The following is a 27893-nucleotide window of genomic DNA, read 5'->3' as shown; positions in this document are numbered from 1 at the left end:
CTTCACCAACGTTGCCAGAGGCTGTGTTTTCCAAATTTTTCTGCTTCTATTTCAAATTACCAGCATATTTTTCTTTTATTAAGACAAATCATGATGCCTGATTGTATTTTAATTACCATAAACTCAGAGGTCAAGATGCATCTCTGTTTTTTTTTCTCTTTATTCTTTCATGGGATGTTGGTGTCACTGGCGTGGCAAGAATTTGTTGCTGATCCCTACTTGGCCTCGAACTGAGCGGCAATTCAGAGTCAATTACATTGCTGTGGGGTGGGGAGGGGTGTTACATGTAGGTTGGACCAGCTGCCGGTGGCAGATTTCCTTCCTTAAAGGACATTAGTGAGTCAGGTGGGTTTTTTCACCAATTGACAGTGTTTTCATGATCATCAATAGAGTTGGGGAGTGGTACGATAGCACAATGGTTAGTTACAGTGGTTGAAATCAGAAATAATAAGAGAAAGCAGATCTGTTAGCATACAGCTGAGGTTGTACATTGATTACAACAGCGGCTACATTTCAAAAGCACTTTAGTTGCGCTTTGCAGCTTTATAAATGGTTGTGAAATAGTGACTATAGGAATGTGTGATAACTTAGGATGCCTGACTGAAAAGGAACATAGTTTATTGCAGAATACAAAGTAAAACCAGCAGGCCAGGACCACAGTTCAGCAGGCACTTTATAAAACACTCAGGTATCGAGTTCCAGCTGAGCGGACTACTACCTGTTACCAGATGAACTTGTACTCCATGAGCCCCCATGGACCTTTTGGGGGTTGTCACATCAGTGGAAAACATTCTGTGAAAGGGTCACATATGGACTCAAAATGTTAACTCTGTTTCTCTTGTTTCTATTCTGCTGCCTGACATGCTGAGTATTTAAAGTTTATTTATTAGGGTCATAAGTCATAGGCTTACATTAATACCGCAATTAAATTACTGTGAAAATCCTCTAGTCCCCAAATTCCGCCACTTTTTCGGGTACACTAAGGGAGAATTTAGCACTTAATCGGTACGTCTTTCAAACTGAGAGGAAACCCACACAGACACAGGGAAAACTTGCCGATTCCACACAGTGACCCAAGCCAGGATCCAAACTCATCCAGGTCCCTGGCGCCCCATTGCCAGCATTTTCTGTTTCTAATTTCACTATAGCTTCATTGCAGTGTTAATGTAAGTCTACTTGTGACACTAATAAATAAACTAAAAAAAAGTCCTTTCTTCCTTTTCGACCTTCTAAAAAGCACAGGGATGGGTAGAGGTCACCTGATTGAAGCCGTCTGCCAGTCTCAAACATGGCTGCGTTCTGCTTTGCTTCAACGGGGTGGGAGCGCGATGACGTTAACGGGGCGGGGAAGGGGTGCGCGATGACGTTAGCGAGGCGGGGCCGCGGAGCGCGATGACGTTGACGGGGCGGGGGCCGCGGAGCGATGACGTTGAGGGGGTGGGGCCGCGGAGCGCGATGACGTTGTCGGGGCGGGGCCGGCCGGTTGTCAGGTGATTCGGGAGGCCGGCGGTGAAGTGGGGCTGACAATAACCCAACTCGGAGATAGTGGTGGCCCGGTGTGAGTGAGAGCGATGTCGGCCTACCCCAATCGCTACAACCCTTTCGCCGAGGATGATGATGAGGAAGAGCAGCGGCCAGCCGACCCGGGGCCTTGGGAGGACGGGCCGCCCAGCACGGCCGAGCGGCGACAGTGGGAGCTAAGGCAGCAAGTGCTGCAGAGCGCCGACCGGGCCGTGCAGAGCAGCGGCCGCAGTGTGGCCCTCATGTATGAGTCGGAACAAATAGGCACTGATGCAGCCAAGGTGAGGGCCTGGATCCGAGGGTAGTCTGCCGGGCACTGGGTGTAGGGGAGGGGGTGGGTCTGCCGGGCACTGGGTGTAGGGGAGGGGGTGGGTCTGCCGGGCACTGGGTGTAGGGGAGGGGGTGGGTCTGCGGGTACTGGGTGTAGGGGAGGGAAGAGGTCTGCTGGGTACTAGGTGGGGGTTGGGGGGGGGGGGGTGCCGGGCACTGGATGTCGGGGGAGGTGGGGAGGGATCTGTTTTGGGGCCACTGCTGTTTGTAATTTTTATAAATGATCTGGATGAGGGTATAGTTGGGTGGATTAGTAAATTTGCTGATGACACCAAAGTCGGAGGTGTGGTAGATAGTGAGGAAGGGTGTCTTAGTTTACAGGGGGACTTGGACAAGTTGCAGAGCTGGGCCAAGAGGTGGCGGATGGAGTTTAATGTGGAAAATTGTGAGGTAATTCACTTTGGCAGGAATAACAGATGTGGAGAGTATAGGGCTAACGGTAGAACTCTGAATAGTGTGGATGAACAGAGGGATCTAGGTGTATGTGTACATAGATCCCTGAAAGTTGGGAATCAAGTAGATAGGGTTGTTAGGAAGGCATATGGTGTCTTGGCGTTTATTGGTAGGGGGATTGAATTTAGGAGCCGCAGCGTTATGTTGCAACTGTACAAGACTCTGGTGCGGCCCCACTTGGAGTATTGTGTGCAGTTCTGGTCCCCACATTATAGGAAGGATGTGGAGGCTTTGGAGAGGGTGCAGAGGAGGTTTACCAGGATGTTGCCTGGTATGGAGGGAAGGTCCTATGAGGAGAGACTGAGGGATTTGAGGTTGTTTTTGTTGGAAAGAAGGCGGCTAAGAGGGGACCTTATTGAAACATAAGATGATCAGAGGTTTAGATAGGGTGGACAGTGATAGCCTTTTTCCTCGGATGGAGAAAGCTAGCACGAGGGGGCATAGCTTTAAATTAAGGGGTGTTAGTTATAGGACGGATGTCAGGGGTAGGTTCTTTACCCAGAGAGTGGTGAGGGATTGGAATGCCCTGCCTGCTGCAGTTGTAAATGCGCCTAGTTTGGGGACGTTTAAGAGATCCGTGGATAGGTTTATGGATGGAAAGGGTTTGGTTTAGGTCAGAGGGTCATTGCTTTTTAACTGGTTGGCGTGACATCGTGGGCCGAAGGGCCTGTTCTGCGCTGTAATGTTCTATGTTAAGCCTGACAGGACATTTAATTCATAAATTCTGGGAAGTTGTTTTACTCTTTACATCAGAGTCTCTTTTCAACCCATTGTTTGGAGGTGCCAGGACAAGTTAATGAAAGAAGTCTTCTTTCATTAACTTGTCCTGGCACCTCCAAACAATGGGTAGAAGACTTTAAAACAAGAAATAAAGTGCCCATCATCTTGTGTTAGTTAAGTATTTGGATCCTGAACGAGAGGAGAAGAACTAGGAAGATGTCAGTCACATTGAGCACTGGCTGGGTCCCAGCTCTGTTACAAGAGGAAGTAATTTGCCTCATTGGGTTTGTTTTGAGCCTTTTCAGCATAAACCAACCAGTCTCGTTTCATTGCTCTTCCCCTTTAGCACTGCAAGGTTATTTCCTTCAAGTGCCCATCCAGCTGTTGGAGGAGTTGTCCTTTGGGCTCATTGTTAACTATTTCTATCTGCTTTCAGACCTGTTGACTGTGTGGAGTTTGTATGTTCCCTGTGTCTGCGTGAGTTTCCTCCAGGTGCTCTGGTTTTCTCCCACAATCCAAAGATGTGTAGGTTAGGTGAATTGGCCATGCTAAATTGCCCCTTAGTGTCCCAAGATGTGTAGGTTAGATGGATTAGCCATGGTAAATTTGTGGGCTTACAGGCATAGGGTGTGGTGTGGAAGAGTGCCTGGATAAGATATGCTTGTCAGAGTCATTGTGGACTCGATAGTCTGCACTGTAGGAATTCTGATCCTGGGTGAGAGGAAGAATGGTAAGGAAAATTTTGTTGATGGTGTGAGTGAAAATAGTGTAGAGCATAAATGCTATTGTAGATCAGTTGAACCAATCGATTGTGTCTCAGCCTTGCAAGAGATACTGGAAAAGATACCCCCCAAAAAATTCAGAGGATGATTATTAGAACTGAAAGGTTATAACTGAGGTAAGTCTGAATTTACTGGGGCCCTTTCCTCAAAAGAGAGAAGGCTGAGTAAGTAGCAAGCTGATTAGAGTCTTTGGGAGTTTTGAAAGAATGAATGCAGGGAAGACATTTCCAATTGTGAGGGAATCCAATGATGAGTCAAAATGAGTCATCAAATAAATCCAACAAGAAACTTTGGAGGGGGGGGTGGTGGTTAATGGAACTTTCTACCACTTAGATTGGTTTAGGCAACTAGTGTGGATACATTTGAAAGAGAAACTAGATGCAGTAAGTGCATGAGATGGGAAGGAATAGAAGGATATATTGATAGGATTAGATAGGATGGGAGGAGACTGGTGTAGAGTATAATCACTGACACACACACACTTCAGACTGAATAGTCTGTTTCTAGCTAAGTATTTGGTCAAAAATGAGCAAAGCTGTTTGATTCAATAAGGCCCAAAAATATTGGGACAAACCACTATCTAAGGAAAGAAGTTCAACTCGATTTATTGGGGCTCTTAACTTTTCTGGGTTTCCAAGCTAGGTTTAACATGGTACTCTATAATTTGGTGATCTGCTGCTATGGAAAAAGCCTTGTTTAAGTTTTACAAATTGCCGTCTGTATTTCTTTCTGACTTCCTTAGATACATTTTGCTACTGTTTCTTTTCCAGGAATGCTCACCTAGGGGTTTGTGACTCTAACTCTGTTAACTTTCAGTAATTTCTTTTTCCCCTCATGTTTGCCCCTTTGTTCATTCCCTAGCTCTGTACCTGCTTAGAAACCAGTATTATCCAGTGGGACAAATTCAAGAGTTCTTTTAAAGAGTTAACATAGAGCATGATGGACCAAATGTGCCCGTTGAATCAATGTTCCATCTATACTTTATAGAAACAAAAGATAGGAGCAGGAGGTGGCCATTTGGCCCTTCCAGCTTGCTCGACCATTCCTTATGATTGTGGCTGCTCATCCAACTCAACCTGATCTCATCTCTCCCCCAACCCTGAACCCCCCTGCCCCCAATATCATTTGATCCCCTTTGCCTCAAGAACTATATCTAACTCTCTCTCAAAAACATTCAATATTTTGACCTTAACTACTACCTCTGGTAGCAAATTCTACAGTCTGGATGAAGAAATTTCTCCTCATCTCAGTCCTAAATGGTCTATCTTCAGACTGTGACGCTCTGGTTCTGGACAACCCCATAAAACTCAAATGGGGTGAGCCTCAAAATGTATCTCTGACTATGGTAGATCAGGGAAGCAGTGGAAACTTAGCTTTCACTTTAACTGTTTACTGAGTAAATGGTTCTGTTCAAGGGAATGAGTATTTTATATCCAAGTCTTTTATTAATATTGGTTGAATCATTTACTGCTGTTGAGTCTGGAATTTAAATCACATGGATAAAGATTTGTATACTGCTGTTTAGATACTGGGTGTAATATGTACAACCTGACATTTTCCTATTCCTGCCTCAGCAATGAGGAAATGGTTAATGCTTTAGTCACCCAAATCTTTACACCCACGGTAAATAGGCTAATTGCGCTTGTCTGCAAGTGTATTAATTAATAAATTAAATAGAAGTTGTAACTTGGAAGCATGTCACTCAGTTTAAAAATTGGGTTCTACCTGTCATCTGCTCAACCTATTCTCAAATGTTCACATGGTTTCTGCTTCAGTCACTAACTCAAGTGCTCTCTCAACCCTCTACTTAAAAACAAAACTCTCATCTCTTGCACTTAATCTATGTCTCCTCAATCATTCTAAAAGTCTTTTGCAATCTACCCTGCCCTACTGGAATCTCTCAATACTACAGTGTAGTAGAGACCCTTCAGCCCATTAAGTCTGCACCAACACATGCAAGATCCTGACTTGACCACTAGTCCCACTTGCCAGCACTTGGCCTTGAATGTTAACAGAAAACCTATTCCTTTATCATTTTGGCTTTTATCAAATTACCCCATAATTTTCTCTTTTCCCAATGAGAACACTCCACATTTTAGAAGTCTTTGTAGCTTTTTATTCCATGTATCAAATACCATGCTAAATCTCCTCTGTTGCCCCCACATCCTGGCAAAGATGGGACAACATATTCAGTGATCTGACTAAGGTTTATATCTGTTCACCTTTTTCTCACAGTGAACCCAAGCCATTTTTGTGGCCTTCATTCATTTGAGGTTCTGCATGTTAGGTCTTGCAAGCATGAAACCCCAATCTCTCCGCTGTCCACATCATCCAGTCTTCCCATATTCAAAGTGTAATTGCCATCTTTTAAGCGAAATGTATGGCCTTGCAATTACTGACATTGAATTCCATCTCAATCTATTCGTGGCCCTTCAGAATGATTCTATTATGTGATTATTTCCTTAATAGTTTTGTTTGGTTACAAAAGTTATAATATGACTCCAGATCCACAGCAATCTGGTTGATTCTCAGATGCCCTCTGGAGTGGAGGGCAGTTGGAGATGGGCAATTAATGCCGGACCCAGCCAGCAACTCGTCTTGAAAAATGTATAAAAAATGCTATAGTTTAGCCCTCTAATTGAACTGTTAATTCCAGAAGCAGTTCCTATTCACTTCCACCCAACCTGGCTAACTGCCTTTAACTGCTCTGCTTCTACTCTTAACTGTTTAATCAAATTTGCCACCTTTACACTCATTTTGTATACTCTTTGTGGTTATTTTAGCTCTAGCCATGGCATTATTGACTTTTTTAGAAACCACTATCTTAGTTTTAAGTTCACACAGGTTTAGTTTGAAATTGATACCACCCTGGGTGGCATTTCAAACCCCTTCTGAAGCATTGTAAAAGTTACTGTAGATTTGACTTGTTTGCTACACAGGAACTAATAAGGCAAGGTGAAGCTCTTAAGCGATCGGAGAATATGGTGGATAAAATGGACCAGGATTTGAAAGTTAGCCAAAAACATATCAACAGCATTAAGAGTATCTTTGGTGGCATTACAAATTACTTCAAATCGAAGAACCCAGAACCACAGCCCTGTCCAGTACCTGAAAAGCAAACTAACAGCAAGTGAGTATCTCTTCATTATCCCTTGCCTTCCTTCCTTCCTCCTTCCATCCCACCCTCATCCACCTGCTACTTCTCTTCCATCTCTCGCTTTCTCATCAATGTTGCGATTCTACTCTTGGCCTCTTTTCCACATTTCTCCTCAGTGGTGTTGTCTGTAAGGCGGAGGCTCACTTCTCTGCAAGTCAGTGGTCCCCTCTACCATCTCTCCTCAACTTTCTTCCTTTGCTTTTGGTCACCTCTCCTAACTGAGTTTGTTTTACTTTGCTCTTCTGTAAAGTGCCGTTGGACATGTTTCTCTCTTCGAATTATTTTTCTTAAGTATTGAATGTTCTGCAATGATTGTGCTGTTCTACCTTTATATAGCTAGCATGCAGTTTTGAAGGGGAGATAGGATCTCCTGAAGATTGTGTATATTGACAGGAGCTGCACATACACTACAAGTGTACATAATAGCTTTACAACATCCCAGACTCTTCCTATTTTAGCATAGGCTAAAAAGATGTTGTATAAATTATACTGAATGTCTTTAAATACAGTTGGAAGGTGATGGCCTAGTGGTATTACCACTGGACTATTAATCCAGAAACTCAGCCAATGTTCTGGGGACCCAGGTTTGAATCCCACTATGGCTGTTGGTGGAGATTGAATGCAATATAAAAGAAATCTGGAATAAGAATCGACTGATGACCATGAAACCATTATTGATTGTCAGAAAAACCCATCTGGTTCACAAATGTCCTTTAGGGAAGGAAATCTGTCATTCTTACCTTCTCTGGCCCACATGTGGCTCCAGAGCCACAGCAATGAGGTTGACTCTCAATGGCTTCCAAGGGCAACTAGGGATGGACAATAAATGTCCCATTAAAAAGAATCTTGGTTTTCAATAATTGCAATTTCTCTGAAAGCTAAATTGACATTGAATGCTATGTCCCACGTGTATTATGTAAAAACTTCCTCCAACATGAAAGCCTTTGAATCCTGTTGTGATATCGCCTAGAAGAATTTGCACTGTGATTAAAAGCATTCAACTGCAGTTCAATTTTATTTATCTGAATGTCTTGAAAGCACTCAGAAATATTGTATCGCTGAAGAGTCAATCATATTTAACTCTGCAGCCACATAGTTATCCCTGAGGCCTTGCATTAAGACTGGCATGGTCTGCTAATGTGAGGATGTTTACTTCATTTTGGTGACAGGAAAGGTTGGATAGGCTTGTATTCACTCTTAGAAAAGTTAAAGGTGACTCAATCAGAAGCTTTAAGACCCTGAGGGGGTCTTGACAAGGGTGGATATGGAGAGGGATGTTTCCTTTTGTGGGATAATCTAGAACTAAGATTCACCTTTTAAAATAAGGGATCACTCACTTGTGATAAAGATGAGGAGAATTTATTTTCTCGGGTTGGGAGTCTCTGGAGCTTCATTCTTCAAAAGGTAGTGGAAGCAGCGCCTTTGAATATTTAAGGCAGAGCTAAATAGATTAGTGATGAGCAAGGGGGTGAAAGATTGTTGGGAGTGGAGAGAATGTGGAGCTTGAAGTCACAATCGAATCAGTTGTGATCTTATTGAATGGCATATTAGGCTCGAGGGGTTAAGTGGCCTCCTCATAATTGTATGTCTGCAGAAAGCGACTTCGCTGCATATTCATACTGCACAAGCTTTTGTATTTAACTTCCCAAGTCCCCTATCTCTTTTCATCCCAACTCATAGATGTAATTAGACTGGCTGTAAGAATAATTGGTATGGGAATCTTGCACAGTATATTGGGGAGACAATGGCCTAATGGTATTATCGCTAGACTATTAATCCAGAAACTCAGCTAATGTCCTGGGGACCCAGATTTGAATCCTGCCATGCCAGATGATGGAATTTGAATTCAATATTCAAAAATATCTCCCACAAGTGCGGTGGGGGGAAACGCATCTGGTGCTCTTGAGATTAGAGTAGTGTAGAAGGAAGTTTACCTCTTCTAACCAGGGATTGTTTAACGCCAGTGAACAAAAACCTTGTAATTCCTGCCTCTTAAGACATTCACCTTGATGGGAAGAAAAATTGAGGGAATCTTTAATGATATTAAAAAAAAAGTTAACTTATCCTCCTCTTTCCTCCTGTTCCCCCACCTAGAAAGTTCAGATTGTTTTAGATACAGGGGATCTAATATTGTGTTTCAGAACTGCTGAAATCAGTATCTTACTGTCATCATTTTCTCTCAAGCCTCTAATTTTGTCACAGACAAACTGGAGTGTACCACAAATTTCTCTTACTGGACTTTCTGCATTAGCATGGGAGTGTTGGTGAACTCACCTCATCATTCGATCTAGCAGATTAGTTTATCCATCATCACTAGTAGTGATTGCTTCTGCTGGCAGGCAACATGATGACTGTTGTATGAAACAAAAACTGGACAGTCTCAGCAGGTCTGACAGCATCTGTGGAGAGAGAACAGAACCAATGTTTTGAGTCTGGATGACTTCTGAAATGTGCTATTAGAAGTTTTTAATTATGAGAATCTAATAGCTGAACAAACTAACTTTATACAAAATTCCCCAATGGGTCAGGTTTAATTCCTTTTTTCTATTAATTGTTTTATTTACATATGCAAATTATGCATTTTACTAGAAACACTTGGCAATTTGCTGAGTATTTGGTTTACAGATGCTGAATTTGCATTATGCAGCTACCAAGAGTTATTTCAGGCAGATGTACTGTTTATAGGTGGCTTTGTGTGAAAAAGGTTGCTGATCATCTGTGCCGGAAGATGACATTCTGCCCTCTTGTCAAATATGTCTCCATGTTGCTTTCCTCAGTCCAGTTCAACTGTGTTAAAGCTAGTATGTCTGAGAAAGTAATAAGAATCAAAACATAGACAGGAGCAGGAGGCGGCCATTCAGCCCTTCAATCCTGCTCCATCATTCATTACGATCATGGCTGATCATCCAACTCAATAGCCTAATCCTGCTTTTTCTCCATAACCTTTGATCCCATTTGCCCCAACTGTTACATCCAGCCACTTCTTGAATATATCTACACACTTTCTCTAGGGCTTTGTAGCGTCCACAGAGATGACTATTTCCCTTTGCTGCATTGATCAGCTGTTCACTATGAAAAGCCTGATTTTTTTTTTTGTGTGGTAGATTACAAGAAGCCCTGGATAGGAGTCTGCAGCAGGAAGATGCGTACCAGGCAAACCATCCAAACCTGAGGAAATTGGACACTTCGGGTAAGTTTCTTCTCACTGGGCACAGACCCAATGGGCCAAATGGAATTCCACATGTGCAAATTATGCATTTTACTAGAAACACTTGGCAATTTGCCGAGTATCTGGTTTACAGATGCTGAATTTGCACCATGCCACTACCAAGAGTTGGTGTTTCAGGCAGATGTATTGTTTATAGATGGCTCTTTGCATGAGGAAGGTTGCTGATCATGGAATTTCTAGCATGTTAATATCATTAATAGTCAACAGCAGTAGCATTGAACCCCCACCTTTTCCAGCATGATTTTAAAAAGGATCAATGTCAATGAACTGTGGTGTGAATTAATGAATACCAGCAAAACCTCTGATAAGAGCCAAGCTAACTGCAATGGTAGAAGTATAAATGAGTTGTGGGGGCAGGGGCATCTTCATCCATCTTCCTCTAACCATGTTTCCTCTCTCTCTCAATAATTCTACAGTTTATCTCTGCTATCTTGAAAAATCTGGGGTTTTTTTGTGTAAATAAATTCCTGGCATCAATCCTAAAATTGTCCCCTTGGCCTGCTCGTGGTTTAGTTCAAAGTAATTCGCTGGACTGACTTTTTCCACATGTTGTCTTCCGTGTCACTATCAGCTCAATTGTCTCCAAGGCAGAAAAGCCCACAGTCTTTTCAAACCCTTATTCTCTGGTTCCGGGAATTGTCTCTGCCTTTTGTCTGAACTGTTTCCAACTCCCCTTTATTTTGGGGAGCTGCCCCTTTTACTTTTGTCCTAATGTAATTTCTTTGTTTACTTGGCTTGACCGAAGAGAAACCCCTCTCGTGACTCAATGACAAGAATTAAAGCTAGATGTGAGACCGGAGCAGGGTGTCTTTCAGTTTGATTGCTTATCTGAAACCTTTCCTGCTGTTTTTGGCCATGTAGTTACATGTTCTGTTATACTTGCTTTTGCACTTAATTGTACACATTGAACCCTGAGTGTCTCGGTGCCGCCCTCGATCTTAGTTCCATACTTCATTTCAATGTCATTGAAGTACTTGGAGCCATATGTTTCTTTTCCCTTTGTCATGCTTTGGTCTTTGTTAAATGTGACGTCGTTCCTTTCATGTTTTAGCCAACTCCTGAGCAGTGTCCTCTGAAGCAACTGCCTCCTATTTCAGCAGCATGTGCAAATTTGGCAAACGTGCCTAGTATAACAAGTAACTGTTGCTTTTTAACCTCCAACCAATTTCTTGTTTTTTATTTCTGGATCCCTGCAGCATTTGAGCCTTAACCAGTTCCCCTTTCACAAGGAGCTTTGTCCAGTGCTTTTGAGTGTCACCACAGGACTTGGTCACCTTGGGCATTTGACTTAGATTTTTTCTTTCACAAACTATTGTCCTTCCTTGACCTGATTTACTACTGTCACGTGTATTAGCATGCAATGAAAAGTATTGTTTCTTGCATGCTATACAGACAAAGCATACCATACATAGAGAAGGGAAGGAGAGAATCCAGAATGTAGTGTTACAGTCATAGGGTGTAGAGAAAAGTCAACTTAGCGCAAGGTAGGTCCAATTCAAAAATCTGGCTGCAGGGAAGAAGCTGTTTGAGTCAGTTGGCATGTGACACTTATAAATGTCCTTGCATGCCTGACTGTACCCCTTTTTAATATTCCACTTTCCCTGAAATTCTATATCTGTCTGTGTTGCATTTACCTCCATCCCCAAGGGGGAGGCAATGACCCAGTGGAGTTATTGCTAGACTATTAATCCAGCTAACATTCTGGGGACCTGGGTTCAAAGCCCGCCATGGCACATGGTGGAATTAAGGATCTACCATGTAACCTTTGTCGATTGCCCGAAAAACCCATCTGATTCACCAATAGCCTTTTGGGTATGAAATCTTATGAGACCTTACCTGGTCTGGCCTACAGGTGCTTCCAGAGCCACAGCAATATGGTTGAACCTCAATTGCCCTCTGAAATGACCTAGCAAGCCACTCAGTTCAGGGGCAACTAGAGATGGGCAATAAATGCTGGCTCAGCCAGCAATGCCCATGAATGAAAAAAACAATTATAGTCAGACAACCACTTGCATTTCTCTAAGTTGTCTTGGCTTTTATCGTTGATGTCTGGCTCTTCTTACAAGTTAGAGTTTCTGCAGGCTTGTAGGCTGGTGTCCAATCTTTTGTTAGTCTTGCAGTCAATCCTTTTCCTCCCCCGCTGTTTGGTTACAATAGCTGCCTTTTATGTTGCTGCTTGTTGCACGGTTCTTGCAACGTATCATTTCCTTTATTTCAAAACAATGACCTTGGTTATGAAATAGCCAGTTGTTAATGCCATCTGTTTCCCTAATAAGCTCAATACATTTGTCAAACACCAAAAGTATCCCAGGACCCATCTGCTGTCTTGGATGGGTACGAGATCCCATGGCACTATTTCTAAGAAGAACAAGGGAGTTATTGCTGGTGCCCAGGCCAATATTTATTTCTAAATCAAAATCTCTCTCATTCCTGTTTGCGGGAGCTTGTGTAAGATTTAAGTATTTAAATATTCACTTGCATTGCCATAACCTCCAGGACTATGGACCAAGTGGTGGAAAATGGGATTCGTGTAAGTGACATGAACATTATGGGCCGAATGGCTGCCTCTTGTTCTGTAAACGTCCACAAATCTATGCAAGTTTATTTCTAAATTAATAGTGATCTCAATATTAGTTCCTTGGGCACCTCTCCCTTCTCCCACCCGCCACTGCTGACTGTAAAAGATATGTGGGTTGCCATCCCTGGCTATAACTTTGAGCAAAGGCCAGAAGGACCAATGTACACGTCTGAAACTCGAGTGTTTTGACTTTCTCATACATTTCTTTCCTTTGAAGTAGGTTTACTCCCTTGTTCCAACTCCAGCTGCTTTTTCATCACTTCCTTTGCACCAGAGACGGGGAGCTTTTGCTCTTGATTGCTTTTTATTTCTATTCCTATTTTTATTCGAGTTTTTGATATCCTTAAGCATTTAAATTTTTATTTCACTCAGAAATTGGTGATAATTGTCTCTCTCATCCATTCTAGTTGTTCTCCCTATGCCCTGTACTTTTTTGACATCATTAAGGTAAAAACTTGAGTCGACATTAACAAGGACAGGCTATACATGGACTTTTATCCTGATGGGGCCCTGAAAACAAACTATGACAATTGCTTAAAAAATGTCCCCAACTTCCCCATGTTGGGTGAAATCCTAGAAAATTTGCAGAATGCTTTTTGAGTGCTATTTGCAAACTATTCGAATAAGAATTGAGAACAGTGAAGGCCATGCAGCCCCCTCCAGCCTGGCCTAAGATAAGGGTTAAATGTCTACAATAACTGAGCATGCACAACCCTCCAGGGTAGAGAATTCCAACCTGCCATTTGAGGGCCGTACCTTGCACAAAGGAAGATGATCATGGTTCTTGCACCATCTCAGTTCCAAGCTATCACTGCCGGAGTTCCTCAGGCTAGTGTCCTAGGCCCAGCCATCTTTAGCTGCTTCATCAATGACTTTCTCTCCATTACAAGGTCAGAAGTGGGGATGTTTGCCCAATGTTCAGCATTTGAGACTTCAGATATAGAAGCAGTCCATGACCAAACACAGCAAGACCTGGGTAATGTCCAAGCTTAATTGAATGAGTGGCAAATAACATGTATGCAACATGTCCAGCACTGACCAGCTTTGAGAGAATAATAACCATGACACCATGACCTTGACATTCAGTGGTATTAGCGTCACAATCCCCCGCTATCAACATCCTGGAGGTTACCATTGCCTAGAAACTGAACTGGACCAGCCATATAAATACCATGGCTACAGGAGCTGGTCAAAGGCTAGGAATCCTGCAATGAATAACTCACCTTCTGACTGCCCAAAGCTTGTCTACCATTGACAAAACACAGGTCAGGAGTGTGTTGGAATATTCTCTGCTTGCCTGGACGAGTGCAGCTCCAACAATGCTCAAGAAGCCCTACACCATCCAGGACAAAGCAGCCCCACTTAATTGCTACCCCTTCCACCACAATGAAGCACCCATGTGTACCATCTACGAGGTGCACTGGGAAAACGCACCAAGGCTCCTTTGGCAGCACCTTCCAAACCCACAGACTGCTACCATCTGAAAGGACAAGGGCAGTATTTACATGGGAACCCCACCTGGAGATTCCCCTCCAAGCCCCCTCTATCCTGACATGGAAATATATTGCTGTTCCTTCACTGTCAGTGGGTCAAAATCCTGGAAACCCCTCTGAAGGCACCATGGGTGTACCTGCACCACGTGGATTGCAGCGGTTCAAGAAGATTGTCCTCCACCACTTTCTCCAGGACAGTTGGTCTAGTCTGTGGCACCCACGTTCCGTGAATGTTTTTTTTGTTTAAAAAGTATTCCATACCCAGATATCCAACTGTATGAAAAGACCTAAAAGTAACTTCAGCTTCAGAATCAAATTAAACCTGATAGCTATGCACACCACCTTAGAATGTTAATTTTGCTGTTGATTCAGAGATTCCTTGATTTCATTGATAAAATCCCTACAGTGCAGGAGGCAGCCATTCGACCCATCGAGTCTACACTGACCACAGTCCCAACTGACCCTATTCCTGTAACCCCACATATTTACATTGCTAATTCTCCTGATATTAGGGTCAATTTAGCATGGCCAATCAACCTAAATCGCACATAAGAACATAAGAAATAGGAGCAGGAGTAGGCCATCTAGCCCTTCGAGCCTGCCCCGCCATTCAATAAGATCATGGCTGATCTGTCGTGGCTCAGTTCCACATTCCCGCCCTCTCCCCATAACCCTTAATCCCCTCTCTTATCAAAAACCCATCAACTCGCGTCTTAAAAATATTTAGCGAGGCAGCCTCCACCACTTCAACGGGCAGAGAATTCCAGAGATTCACCACCCTTTGAGTGAAGAAGTTCCTCCTCAACTCTGTTCTAAACCACCCCACCCTTTATCTTGAGGCTGTGCCCCCTAGTCCTACTGTCCTTTCTGAGCACATCTTTGGACTGTGGGAGGAAACCCACAAAATTGAACCCAGGTTCCTGACGCTGAGGCAGCAGTTCTAAATTATGTGCCACCGTGCGCCCGATTTGTATGTTAGTCTTGAATTTACTCCTGGATTATTATATAATTTAACCAAACTTGAATAAATATGTGTAATTTGCTTTGCAGGAGTTAATGCTGCAATTTTATTTTGTGACACTAGATGGCACCAGTGTTATATCATATTGACGTTTGACACTTGTCAACCAAAAATAGTATGAATTAGACAAGTATTCCCTACATGTCCCATTGAGAATGTTGACTGTGCGTTCTTCATTAATTAGATATTGCACAGATATGATGATCTGAGTGATCCCTAAAACTCACAGTAGTTAATGAACTGCACCAAGGGATCCCTTCAATTTGAATTTTTAAAAACTTTCATGGGATTGGTTGGCAGTGGCTTGAGTAGCATTTATCGTTCATTTCTCGTTGCCATTAAGATTTGATTTATTATTGTCACATAGAATCCCTACAGTACAGGAGGAGGTCATTCAGTCTGCACCAATGACAATCCCAGCCAAGCCCTATCCCCATAACCCACATTTGTTCCACTAATCCCTCTAACCGAGCCATCTTGGGATACTAAGGGTAATTTAGCACGGCCAATACACCTAACCCACACATCTTTGGAGTGCGGAAGAAAACTGAAGCACCCAGAGGAAACCCACGCAGACATGGGGAGAATGTGCAAACTCCACACAGACAGTGACCCAAGCCAGGAATTGAGTCCATGTCTCTAGAATTGAGGCAGCAGTGCTAACCATTGTGCTACCATGCCACCCACGTGTACTGAGATGCAGTGAAAAGTATTGTTGAAAGACTGTCTTGAACTGCTGCCCTGAACCATTGCAGTCTACAGGAACACCCCCAGCCCTTTGAGGGAGGAAGTTCCAGGATTTTGACTCAGCGACAGTGAAGGAGTGGCAATACATTTCCAAATCAGGATGGCGAGTGAATCGGAGGGTGGGGGGGGGAACTTCCAAATGCTGATGTTCCCAAGTATCTGCTGCTCTCGTCCATCAAGATGGTCGCAGTCTTGAGTTTTGAAGGTGCTGTGTCAGCAGCATTGGTGAGTTGCTGTAGTGCATCGTGGTACACACTGCCACCACTGTGAACCAGTAGCGAAGGGAGTGAATGTTTGTGGAAGGGGTGTATCTGCACAGTTATCTCAGCACAAAGGATGCCACAGTTGGCTTCAGTTCCCCTGGTCTAGAGGGAGGAGGATCGGCCAACATGCCCTTCTTCTGATGTGCGATGCAGTGATCCATGAAAGGAAATGACTGGTTGCAGTGCAGATTCCCACCTGTCCCTGGTGTTTGGACAGCCTGCTGCCACATGCATGAAGACTGATTACTTGGTAGCAAAGCTACTGGAGGTCACTGGTGTTCAGGAGCCACATCCTCTCCCAGAATTCTTCTGAGATGTAAATTGCAGATGGGAGATCATTGCGAACATAGTTTACACATTATTTTGTGGAATGCAATTTTCTAACTGGAGCTTAACCCATATTGGGGTTAAGAGTTTATTTTTGTTCTGGTTAATTAAACAGTAAAATGCTGCAGTTCCAAAGAAAACTAATCATAAGCTGAACTTTAATGAGCCAAGGCTTTGTAAAGAAACAGTCAAATATCAATATAAGAAATGGACTCGCTGCTTTCATAGATTTTTACTTCGACAAGAAGCTTTATTCTTAATTGGACATTGCAGCCAGTGGCAGATATAGACATCCTTATGCATCAGTGTGACACACACGCTCACTTCGCACTCTTGTGCACACCTGGCACCCCTAAAAGTTTTAAAGTTTCTTCAATGTCACAAGTAGGCTTACGTTAATACTGCAGTGAAATTACTGTAAGAAGTCATAACACGTTAAAGTCCAACATGTTTATTTGGTAGTACAAGCTTTCAGAGCACTCCTTCATCAGGTGAACCTGATGTTGAGTCTTTCTGTGCCTACCCTAGTCCAATGCCGGCATCTCCACATCATGAAGTTACTGTGGAAATCCCCTGGCTGCCACACTTATTCGGGTAACACTGAGGGGAACTTAGCGTGGCCAGTGCATCCAAACAGCACGTCCTTCAGACTGTGGGAGAAAGCTGGAGCACCTGGAGGAAACCCACACAGGCACTGTGGAGTTTGCATGTTCTCACAGTGACCCAAGCCAGGAATCGAACTCAGGTCCCTGATGCTGTGAGGCAGCAGTGCTAACCACTGCCCCTGGTTGTGGGCAGTACAATTCTGAGCAATTTTTTTTGCCTGGTCTGCTTTGAACTGTTCCATCGCTGAACCGCCTCGCAAGTACTTCCAGATGTCTTTCAATTGCACTGCCACATATTAGCCTTCAATGGAAGAAGTGTGCGTTTACAGAATAATAATGCATACGGGACTAGTTGCTTCATCTATCAAATCTGGACAGTTATTTTTCTGCCAAGTCTCATCCATGCTCCTGTCTTTTTACCCCATACTTCATATTCTTCACTCTTTAAGTTTGATCCTGTCCTGGAATTTGAGCTGGCCTACATGACTGACCCTCATCCCTCATCACATCCTCATGAATCTACCTGATGACTTTTCCATGGCTTCACTACAACAGAGCACTTCAAACAAAGAAGGCTCATCAGTCTGTTCCCTGGCTACAGTTGTACAAGTTCAACATTATTTCAGTCTTTTTGCATTCTGTGCTTTTTTTAGAGTATTGAAACCAGGATTCTGTTTACTTCGTTGATCACCTGAAGCTGTTCATTGTGTTTCATTTCCCTATTTTGTAGCTGCTTCTCTATAATAAGTGGCACCTGATGCCTGTCATGTTGTCATTGAAGGAATATTGACATTTTACAATCTAGATTACTTACGTGTATGATGAGAGTAACCTAACACTGATCTTGATGAAATATCACTTCCCATACATTCCCTTTCCAAGAAACATCCCTTCACCTAAAACCTTGGCCTCTGCCTTCTGTAGATGATGGGGACTAGTATTGAATCTTTGTTTAATTAGAACAAGTCAGGCTTTGGGATTCTTGAAGTAGATAGGTTTAGGGTGGCTCAGTGGTTTGCACTGCTGCCTCTCAGTGCCAAGGTCCCAGGTTCAATTCCAGCCTCTGGTCACTGTCTGTGTGGAGGTTGCATGTTCTCCCCGTGTCTGTGGGATTCCTCCGGGTGCTCTGGTTTCCTCCCATAGTCTAAAGATATGCGGGTTAGATTGGCCATGCTAACTTGACCCTAGTGTTGGGAATTAGGGTAAAAGAGGGTTATGGGAGTAGGGTCTGGGTGGGATTGTGGTCAGTACAAACCTGATGGGCTGAATGGCCTCTACTGTAGGGATTCTATGATCTATGGATGCCCCAAAAGTCTTGAGCTAAGATTTGATGTGACAGACAAATTGGGCAAATTTGCAGGCTCCGTGGGTGGATTATATCAGTTTTGATTTTGGGCTATGAGGATTGGGGCAGTGGGGCTGGTTAAGTTCCTGCAGAGAGCTGATGTTAACTTGACAGATCCAAGTGGTCACCACCTGTGTAATAGCCATTCTGTTTCTATGATCTACATTATCTGAAATCTTTTACTTTGGCCTCTGCTCTCTGCATATCAACTCTGAATAGACAGAGGGACGAAGTCTGCAGAGATTAAACCATGCCAGATAAGTGAAAGAAGTGTTAATAACCCTTTCCTGCTCTTTTGTTCCCTCATTTCAGCCTTTAGATACAAGACAATCATAGTCATACATTTACAGCACGAAAACAGAGTCTTCGGCCCAACTTGTCCATGTCGCCCTTTTTTAAACCACTAAGCTAGTCCCAATTGCTTGCGTTTGCCCATATCCCTGTGTACTCATCTATGTAACTGCTTAATACTTTTTAAAAGACAAAATTGTGCCTGACTCTACCACCTCTGGCAGCTCGTCTGACACATGCAGCACCCTTTTGTCTCTCTCATCTTAAACCTATGCCCTCTAGTTTTAGACTCCCCAACCAAGATGTTGACAATCTGCCTCATCTTTGCCCCTCACTATTTTATAGACTTCTTTAAGATCATCTCTAAGTCTACACGATCCAGGAGAAAAAAAATCCCAGTCTCCTTTATAGCTCAAACTGTCAAGTTCCAGTAGCATCCTTGTAAATCTTTTCTGCATTCTTTTTAGCTTAATAATATCCTTTGCATAATCATTAGTCTTTAATTAACTGCAAAATTAGTTACAAGATACCTTAGTTTTTGTGCAAAAAATGAAGCAGCTGGAAAATTAGCTTAAGTTAAAGATTTTGATTACTGAAAATAAAATTCCTCCTGTTTTTGCTAGTTTATTGTTTCCTCTTTTATATTTAGGATTCGGGGCCAGTAGCAGTTCTGCTTCTGTTGAGAATAACATTTACTCCAGGAACAATGTTCTTCAAACTTATCATGCGAAGATTGATAGCAATCTAGGTAAGGTATTAAAAGACAGAGTGCGTGTGTTTGTGTGTACATATGCATTCCTTCATTCTGGAACTCTCCCACCCTATTCCAAAGACTGACACTGGAGATCCGTAAAATTTCAGAACAGCAAGGTTTCTGCCAGTAAAAGTTGCGGGACCACAGCAGGCACAATGTTGGTAAAAGTGAGGGCATCAATTTTGGTAGGAAAAACAGCAAAATGGACTATTATTTAAATAGTACACGTGCTGCTGTGCAGTGACCTGGGTGTCCTTATGCAAGGATCTCAAGGAGTTAGTTTGCAGGTGCAGTGGGTAATTAAGGCAAATGGAATTTTGTCCTTCATTGTTAGAGGGATGGAGTTTAAAAAGCAAGGTTATGTTGCAGCTGTATAAGGTGCTGGTGCGGCCACAGCTGGAATACTGTGTACAGTTTTGGCCTCCTTACTTGAGAAAGGATATACTGGCACTGGAGGAGGTACAGAGGCAAATTTACTAAGTTGGTTCCAGAGTTGAGAGGGTTGGCTTATGAGGAGACACTGGGGCTATACTCATCAGAATTCAGACGAACGAGGGGAGATCTTATAGAAACATACAAGATTATGAAAGGAATAGATAAGATAGAGCTGGAGAGTTGTTTCCACTGGTGGGTGAAGTTAGAACTAGGCAGCATGGCCTCAAAATAAGGGGGAGCAGATTTAGGACTGAGTTGAGGAGGAACTTCACACGCAGGTTGTGAATTTGGAATTCCATGCCCAGTGAAGCAGTTGAGGCTACCTCATTGAATGTTGTTAAGGCAGAGAGATAAATTTTTGAACAGGAAAGGAATTAAGGTAAGCGAGCAGGTAAGTGGAGCTGAGTCCATGAAAAGATCAGCCATGGTCTTATTGAATGGCGGAGCAGGCTCAAGGAGCCAGATGGCCTACTCCTGCACTTAGTTCTTGTGTTCTTCAGAGTTAACATACAAGATAGTTATGGTCTAATTCTGATCTCATGTTCACCCTACCTAGAGAATTTTTGTAGTTTCATTCTACTAGCTGAAAAGTCTATTTTTATAGTTTCTATTTTTAATGATAATTGCCTTTCTTCTCCCAAGTCCAAAGGTGAACATGCAGGTTGGGTTGATTGATCATGCTAAATTGCCCCTTAGTGACCCAGGATGTGTAAATTAGAGGAATTAGCAGGATAAATGTATGGGAATAGGGCATGGGGTTGGGATTGGTGTTGGTGCAACCTCGATGGGCCAAGTGGTGGCCTCCTGCGCTGTAGGGATTCCATGACTCTAAGTGACCTTCACTGCTGGCAACTGGTCTAGTCTGTATCTATCAGACTTCTGTATCATATCCTGATTTGCAAGCTATCTTTTTAATGATTAAGCATCCTTACCCCTCTAATGCAGTAAGAGATGGGGCACAAATTTTTGGCCCTCACACCAATGCTGCTCTGAAAACGGCTGCTTGGAATTGTGCATGCGTAGTCTGCAGTGAGCCTCCCATGTTTCACTGCCCAGTGAGCAAAGTGCAACCTCAGCAGCTGAGGTAACCTGCTGTATGAAGGCTTGTTAATGCACATGGGAGCCCATAGCCCCACAGTACCAGAAAATGCCACTGCAGTTTAAAGCTTCAGCGACTCTATCTATACATTTGTTCTTTACAAATTCTTTCAGCTCCCAGTCGCTACCATGCATTTATGGGAAAGCACTGAGGGGAGCACTTGCCAGCAATGGGTGTGTTGCCTCGTGGCTCCCTCCCAAGATGAAAGCAGCTTTAACATGCTGCTCGTTTAGCTCATAAGCAAATCTGCCTTGTTTCTCTACAGAAATCACTATGCTCAGTAGTAATGAATCAAATGATAAAATACTAAACAATTGCAGGCTTCTGATTTACATTAACTGTTCAGACATGCCCATGTAATTTCAAATGACTCTTTTGGATAATTAGTGCATCACTCTCACGTATTTACAACAGAGCCTTTATTTCTGCTCCATTCATGTTGCATTTTAATTGAATTTGGTGACGTGCACCCTCTTAAGGTTTTCATCACTGAAGAGAAAGGTGTAGATTTTGTTCCCTTTTGTGAATGATTTGTCCACAGCAGTTCAGTGGCTTGCACTCTTTTAAGTCAGAATTTTGAGAGTTCGAGCCTCACTCAGGAAACTTGAGCACAAAATTTTGTCTGGCATTGCAGTGCTTTGCGAGAGTGCTGCACTGCCAGAGGTACTGTCTTTCTGGGTGAGAAGTTAAATCAAGGTCCCCTTGGGCAGTAGTAAAATATTCTGTGGTGATGATATGAAGAGCAGCAAATAATCCTGGCTATTTTGGTCCATATTTACACTTCAACCAATACCAGAGTAATTGGCTGTTCACCCGCCTTGCAGTATGTAGGAGCTTGCTGCATGTAAATTGACTGCCAGGCTTCCTCCATTAAAATCATGGCTACACTTCAAAAGTTGTTTGTCTATACGATACTGAGATTGTGAAAGTTGCAGTGACGTACGCAAGTCTTTCTTACTGTGCAAACCTGACTCGTGGTTCTGTCTGTCCCCTCTAATCACAGATGAGTTGTCCTCTGGTCTTGGCCGTCTGAAGGGGTTGGCAATTGGTCTGCAGACAGAAATCGACGACCAGGATCAGATCATTGATCGTTTGACAAACAAGACCGAACGCCTGGATTCCAAGATCATTGCAACCGATCGACAGATTCGTAAACTTTAAAGTGCCGTGTAGGATTTCCAAATTTGTTGTCTAAATGCATCTTGAAAATAACTGACCTTCCAGAAATAACACCTTTTTTATTCAGGTTATTTGGTAAATGGGGTTTAAGAGAAAACCATTCACAAACCTCCCAAAGAAATTGACTCGATTTCTCACTGTGTTTCTGAATGTATTGCAGCAGGGCCTGATTTAATTTTTTATGCATTCTAGAAGTTCTGCGTTAAACAAATACCAATTAACGTGATGCAGGAATGCGCAGCATTGTCACTCTTGTTCAATCTGGTTTTCAATAACCAACGCCAGTTTGTATGGAAGACAAGAATTGAACATGATCCAAACTTGACTATCAATACACGTGCGAAACCTGGATGCATTTTGATGCATATGCTTTTGCTCTAACTGGTAGCTTTGATGGAAAGGGGCCAGGAACACGAATAAGCTCGTATGAGCTCACTGGAATATCTCATACTCAGTTACTGTGCGGAGAGTCAGATTTGGCTGGTTTGCACATTGTCTACTGTTGTTTCAACTCCAGTATACCCCCAGTCATTCTTGCCCAGTCTGTGATTAGCTTGTATTGTGAATATACTGTGCAAAATGTATTTGGTAATCTGTGACTTGTAGCATCAGTTATATACAAAAGCTTTTATAAAGATTAATATATCTAACAAAAATATTTCCACCAGTTAGTGCTAGTTATCCAGATCAAAATGTAGTCTTTAGATTTTTTAGATCAATGGAAAGTGTTTGTTTTATTTTTAAGGGATATTTTGATTGCCAAGTCATTTGTTCTCAGAATTCCAATCTGTCATGTAACAAAAGCTCACTTTGTAAGAAATAGATGTACTCTGGCACCACGGGGGAGGTATCTGTGGAGCAGGTTCACTAGAAGCTGTTAATTTTAGTCCTGTTTTTCCTGTAGTGTATTTCAGGATCATCTTTGAGGCAAAACCTTCATATTGACTTCAGTAAAATGAATGCAAGCAGATTTGCAGGTGATTGTCTCTGCAAAGTGTCTTAACAATGGAAGGAGAGGGAGAAATCTTAAACTGAATAGTCACAATCCTCAATGCTGAGTAGGGAAATGGATATGTCATGTCTGTGTTCACACACTGCTCACTATGCCATGCAGTGAAGATGAACTATGTACTCCTTTCTCACTTCTCTGTTTATGCTGTTTTCCATAGAGCACATTTAACCTCCAGACTGTTTTGTGTGCCTTCTTTCTCCTTTTTTTGTATTTCTGGTAAACAGTGGAATTGGCTGATTAACTAAAGTTGTGGACTATTATGCTGCCCCTTAAACATCAAGCAGGGTGGCTGAGGCACTCTGAAACGCCATGAATTAGCGCAGCTGCAGTTATTACCACCTGGCCACTCCTGTAGCTGCTTTCTCAAATGTGCCAAGTGCAGAGGAGTGAAAGGTAAGCCGTGTTTCTTATTGCAAGGCCATCTTAAGGTTGCTGTTTTGAATAAAGTACGAAGAGTGTGGTGTGCACAGGAAGGTGGTGAGTGAAAGCAGGAGAGTTGACTAAGGCAGCCACTGGAGGATCAAAATCTTTGTCCTTAAAGACTCCTCGGTTTGTCTGTCATCGCAACAAGTTTGTTTCCTGGCTTTCAAAGGAAACTTCTACAGACTCATTACACCTGCCTTTTTACCCATTGGATTTTGTAAATCTGATCAGGGTTGGGGTTAAGAAGTCAAAGCGCAACCTGCCTTGGAGCTGATGGATTTATTTCTCTTAGAGCTCAAAAGTCTGATTTGGGAGAATGCAGTAAATAGACACTTGCTAAAATATCTGAAACCCATGCAAAGCCCCTTCAGCAATTGAGTGCATTTCCTGCATAGTACTTGCTGAGAATTTGCAGTCAGAAAAAATGAGCAGTTGAGGCATCCAGTGTATTTTTCAAATTCGCTGGTTTTCTCTGTGACTGGATGTTGGATTAGGAGTATGTTTAACACATTCTCTTTACACTCAAAATGATTTTTGTTTTAAAAAGAATAAGTTAGCACAGCATGCGAATTGCACAAGGTGGGTGCAGTTTTTTTAACTATAGCAAACTTTGGCTGCAGTAACTAAACACAAGCTTAATTTCCTTTGAATACTTGGAAAATTAAACATCAAAAGAGCTGGGTATAATTTAATTGGGAAATTAAATGCACAAGCATTCATCTATAATTTTCTTGAATCAGTTCTAAATGTTTAATTAGCATTATTATTAATCATTTGTGAACATTTTATTTTACGGACGTAATTAACTATGTTCTAAATTAAATAGCTAAATTGTTAACATCGCTTTTCTAGTTTCTCCCAACATGCCATTGTTCGAGTTGAAATGGATTTGAGAAATTGATACATCCCAATTAAATTGCTTTCAGAAGCTTACTTCAAAAACCAATGAAACACAATTAGCTGTGAACTAGTATAGTGCGACGTGTGGTCTAGCACTGATACTGCATGATATATAATCAGCAGCCAACTCCCAAAAAGTATATTGTGCAGGTTTTACAAGTTTGGATTGCTGCTCAGTCCAAACTAAATATACATACATGATTGCACTCATGGAGAACTGGTTTAACTCAATTTTTGTTCACATTTATCTCCAGTCAGAGAAGCATGCTTGTGATACTAAAAGTATTTTGAAACCTTGCTGCTGTTTTAGTTTCTTTCACGTAGTAGAAGGATTTGCAGATATTTGATCTCTAAGCTTGATGGCGCTTTTGCTCCACATGGTGACTAATGCATTTGAACACATTGTTTAGATGGATAACAGTGAAGCATTTTGCAAAGCTGGGAAAGGTGCCATTCCCATACTCCTTAAGTGGACATGTGTTTAGATAGAAATGCTATACAACAGCTAATCGAGTGCCTTCTATAAAAAAAATTTAATAGGCAAAAAGTACAAACCTCTGTGGAATACATTGTACCAACGTTTACAAGGGCAATTCCTTGTCATACAAGTTATAGGGTTTCTAGTCAAACCTAATAATGTGATACTGTTTTAATTGTATAAATACTTTGAAGAACAAACTAATGAAATGTGTTTGATTCGTTACTGGACTGGAAACATTTGTATTTGGAGCCTTCAGAGTAAAAGCCTTTCCTAATTTTTGAACTTTGTTTGAAATGATCTGACTTTGTCTTGTGCAATAAAACCTTAAAACCTCTCATTTTTATACAGATGTAATTTGAGCAGAAACAAAACAAAATGAAATGCAATGTTGATTTTCTTTCACCTTGCTTGAGCAGTAGTTTGAATTTTTTATCATTCAAATACTATTTTGTCTAGACTGATCTGAGTAGCTGTGGTCCCATGGAAAAAAGTATCAGCCACTTACGTTTTGTGTGCACACTTTACTGTTCAAATTGGATCTAAAAACCTTTCGGACCTGACTAATGTCATTCTGTCTAAACGATTGATTCCCTCTGCGGGTGAAGTCCTAGAAGACTTTTTTAAAAAGTTTTTTCTTTTCCCCTTAGACAGCATGATTGTGTTTTTAATCACATTAAGGTTATCTGCTTTTCCAAATCTTGTGGTTGATTATTTACCTACAGACAATTATCATGCATTTTGGAGTTATTATTTTTGATTATTGGTTTTCTAGTTTTTTCTCCATCCTCCCCTGCTGACACTTGGGATCGTAGAATTCCTACAGTGTCGAAGGAGGCCATTTGCACCGACCACAATCCCACCTAGGCCCTGTCCCTACAATTACATATTTACCCTGCTAATCCCCTGACACTAAGGGGCAATTTAGTATGATCAATCAACCTAACCAGCATGCCTTTAGACGGGGGGAAACCAGAGCATTCGGAGGAAACCCATGCAGACACAGGGAGAATGTGCAAACTCCACACAGCCACCCAAAGCCAGAATTGAACCCAAGTCCCCCTGGTGTTGAGACAGCAGTGCTAATCTACTGTGCCACCTTGCTGCCCCTGTGCTGATTTATTTTACTTGTAGAATATGGATATTGCTAGCAAGGCTTATCTGTCTTTAACTGCCCTCGGTGGTGATCTGCTGCCTTAATACAACTGCCTGATTGTTGGGTCGTTTCAGTTGACCATGTTGTGGGTTCGGAGTCACATGCACATTTATATCATTGATGTGGAGAGCTACTTCCCTTTGTCTAAAATGCCATTAGCAAGCAGTAATCCAGTTGTTTCATGGTCAACATTACTGATACTTTTCATTCCAGATTGATTGATTTTGAAGCTGCTGTGATGGATCATGTTTCCAGCTCGTTTAGTCCCAGCCTTGGGATTATTAATCCATTTCCATAGCCACTTTGCTGCCTACCTACAGCACCTTTAACAACCTCAGGATTGTCCCTTGGGGCTTTACACCCAGTGAAGTTTTTAATGCAGTCGCTGTTGCAGGAAATGCAGCCAATTTACATGGGAAGATCCCACAGCTGTGAGCAAATGACCAGATAATCTAGTTGCAGTGATACTGATTGAAGCATAAGTATTAATTCAGACATCTGGGATAGTTCCCCCAGCTCCACTTTAGCCTTTTCCATCCATCTGAAAGGACAGTTTAATACTTCCTTTGCGAAATGGAATCTCGCACAGTGGAGCCCACTGTTAGTACAGCATGAGAATGTCAGCCTACTGTATCCGGAACAGTTCCATGGTATGAGCACTACTGTCGTTGGCACCCGAGGGGTGTGAAACCCGTCTAATATACTGTGGAAGACAATTCCAATGACTCTGATCTCTCTCTCTCTCACCTAACATCTGGAATATTGTTTAAGTTTATTATTGTCACAAGTAGGCTTATATTAACACTGCAATGAAGTTACTGTGAAAATCCCCTAGTTGCCATACCCTGGTGCCTGTTCGGGTATACGAGAGGAGAATTTAGCATAGTGAGTGCACCTAACCAGCACTCTTTGGACTGTGGGAGGAAACCCATGTAGACACGGAGAGAACGTGCAGATTCCACACAAATCACCCAAGCTGAGAATCAAACCCAGGTCCCTGATGCTGAGACTGCGATGCTAACCATCATGCCATATCTTCTCCATTGCCACCTCTATATTAATCAGTTCTTTCAGAAAGTGGAAGAATACAGTGGCATGCTAAATGATGCCTTGGTTCCAATTAGGGATCTGCTACCATTGGCTGTTCCTCAATTTGCGATGGTGTCTTACTCGGTCCTGTGTTCCTGCCATTGGTGGGCTTGTGATTCAGCAGGCCGATTCCTGACCCACTGATCTTTGAGCACAAGGTAGAGAGATCTGGCAGGCAAGGTTTTGATTTCTTTGCTGCCTTTGCCTCACTGAAACATTTGGATTCTAAACTGGATGCAGCTTGATGGACAAGTTGCAAACATTTTGAAGGGTTGGTAGTGAGCTCCTCCTAGCTGTTAGTGTCAAAATTCCTACACTTCAAGGAAAGCTTCAGCATCTTTGAAGCATTTTCTTTGTCTTCTGGTGGAACTGTGGTCCTTTGAGTTGAGAAATTGGGATCTGGTGGGAGGGGGTGCTATCCTCAGCGATCCAGACAGTATCCAACCCATTGAAGCTAATTTTTCAATTTAGTCTCAATGTTTGTGGAACTGGCTTCAATAAGTCCT

General features: G+C 42.4%; 1 protein-coding gene across 1 annotated transcript; it reads left to right on the top strand.

Moving 5' to 3' along the window:
- The first annotated feature begins 1476 nt into the window (after positions 1–1476).
- On the top strand, positions 1477–25482 carry snap29 (synaptosome associated protein 29). Its single transcript, XM_080208070.1, has 5 exons — positions 1477–1802; positions 6746–6936; positions 10068–10153; positions 19512–19610; positions 22154–25482. Exons 1-5 carry the CDS (start codon positions 1572–1574, stop codon positions 22309–22311), a joined length of 765 nt encoding a protein of 254 aa, XP_080064196.1. The 5' UTR covers positions 1477–1571; the 3' UTR covers positions 22312–25482.
- The last annotated feature ends 2411 nt before the right edge of the window (positions 25483–27893 follow it).

Source organism: Carcharhinus amblyrhynchos, chromosome 20, assembly GCF_965287045.1.
Source record: "Carcharhinus amblyrhynchos chromosome 20, sCarAmb.v2.hapA, whole genome shotgun sequence".
Lineage (NCBI taxonomy): Eukaryota > Metazoa > Chordata > Chondrichthyes > Carcharhiniformes > Carcharhinidae > Carcharhinus > Carcharhinus amblyrhynchos.
This window is presented reverse-complemented; position numbering and strand designations above follow the sequence as displayed.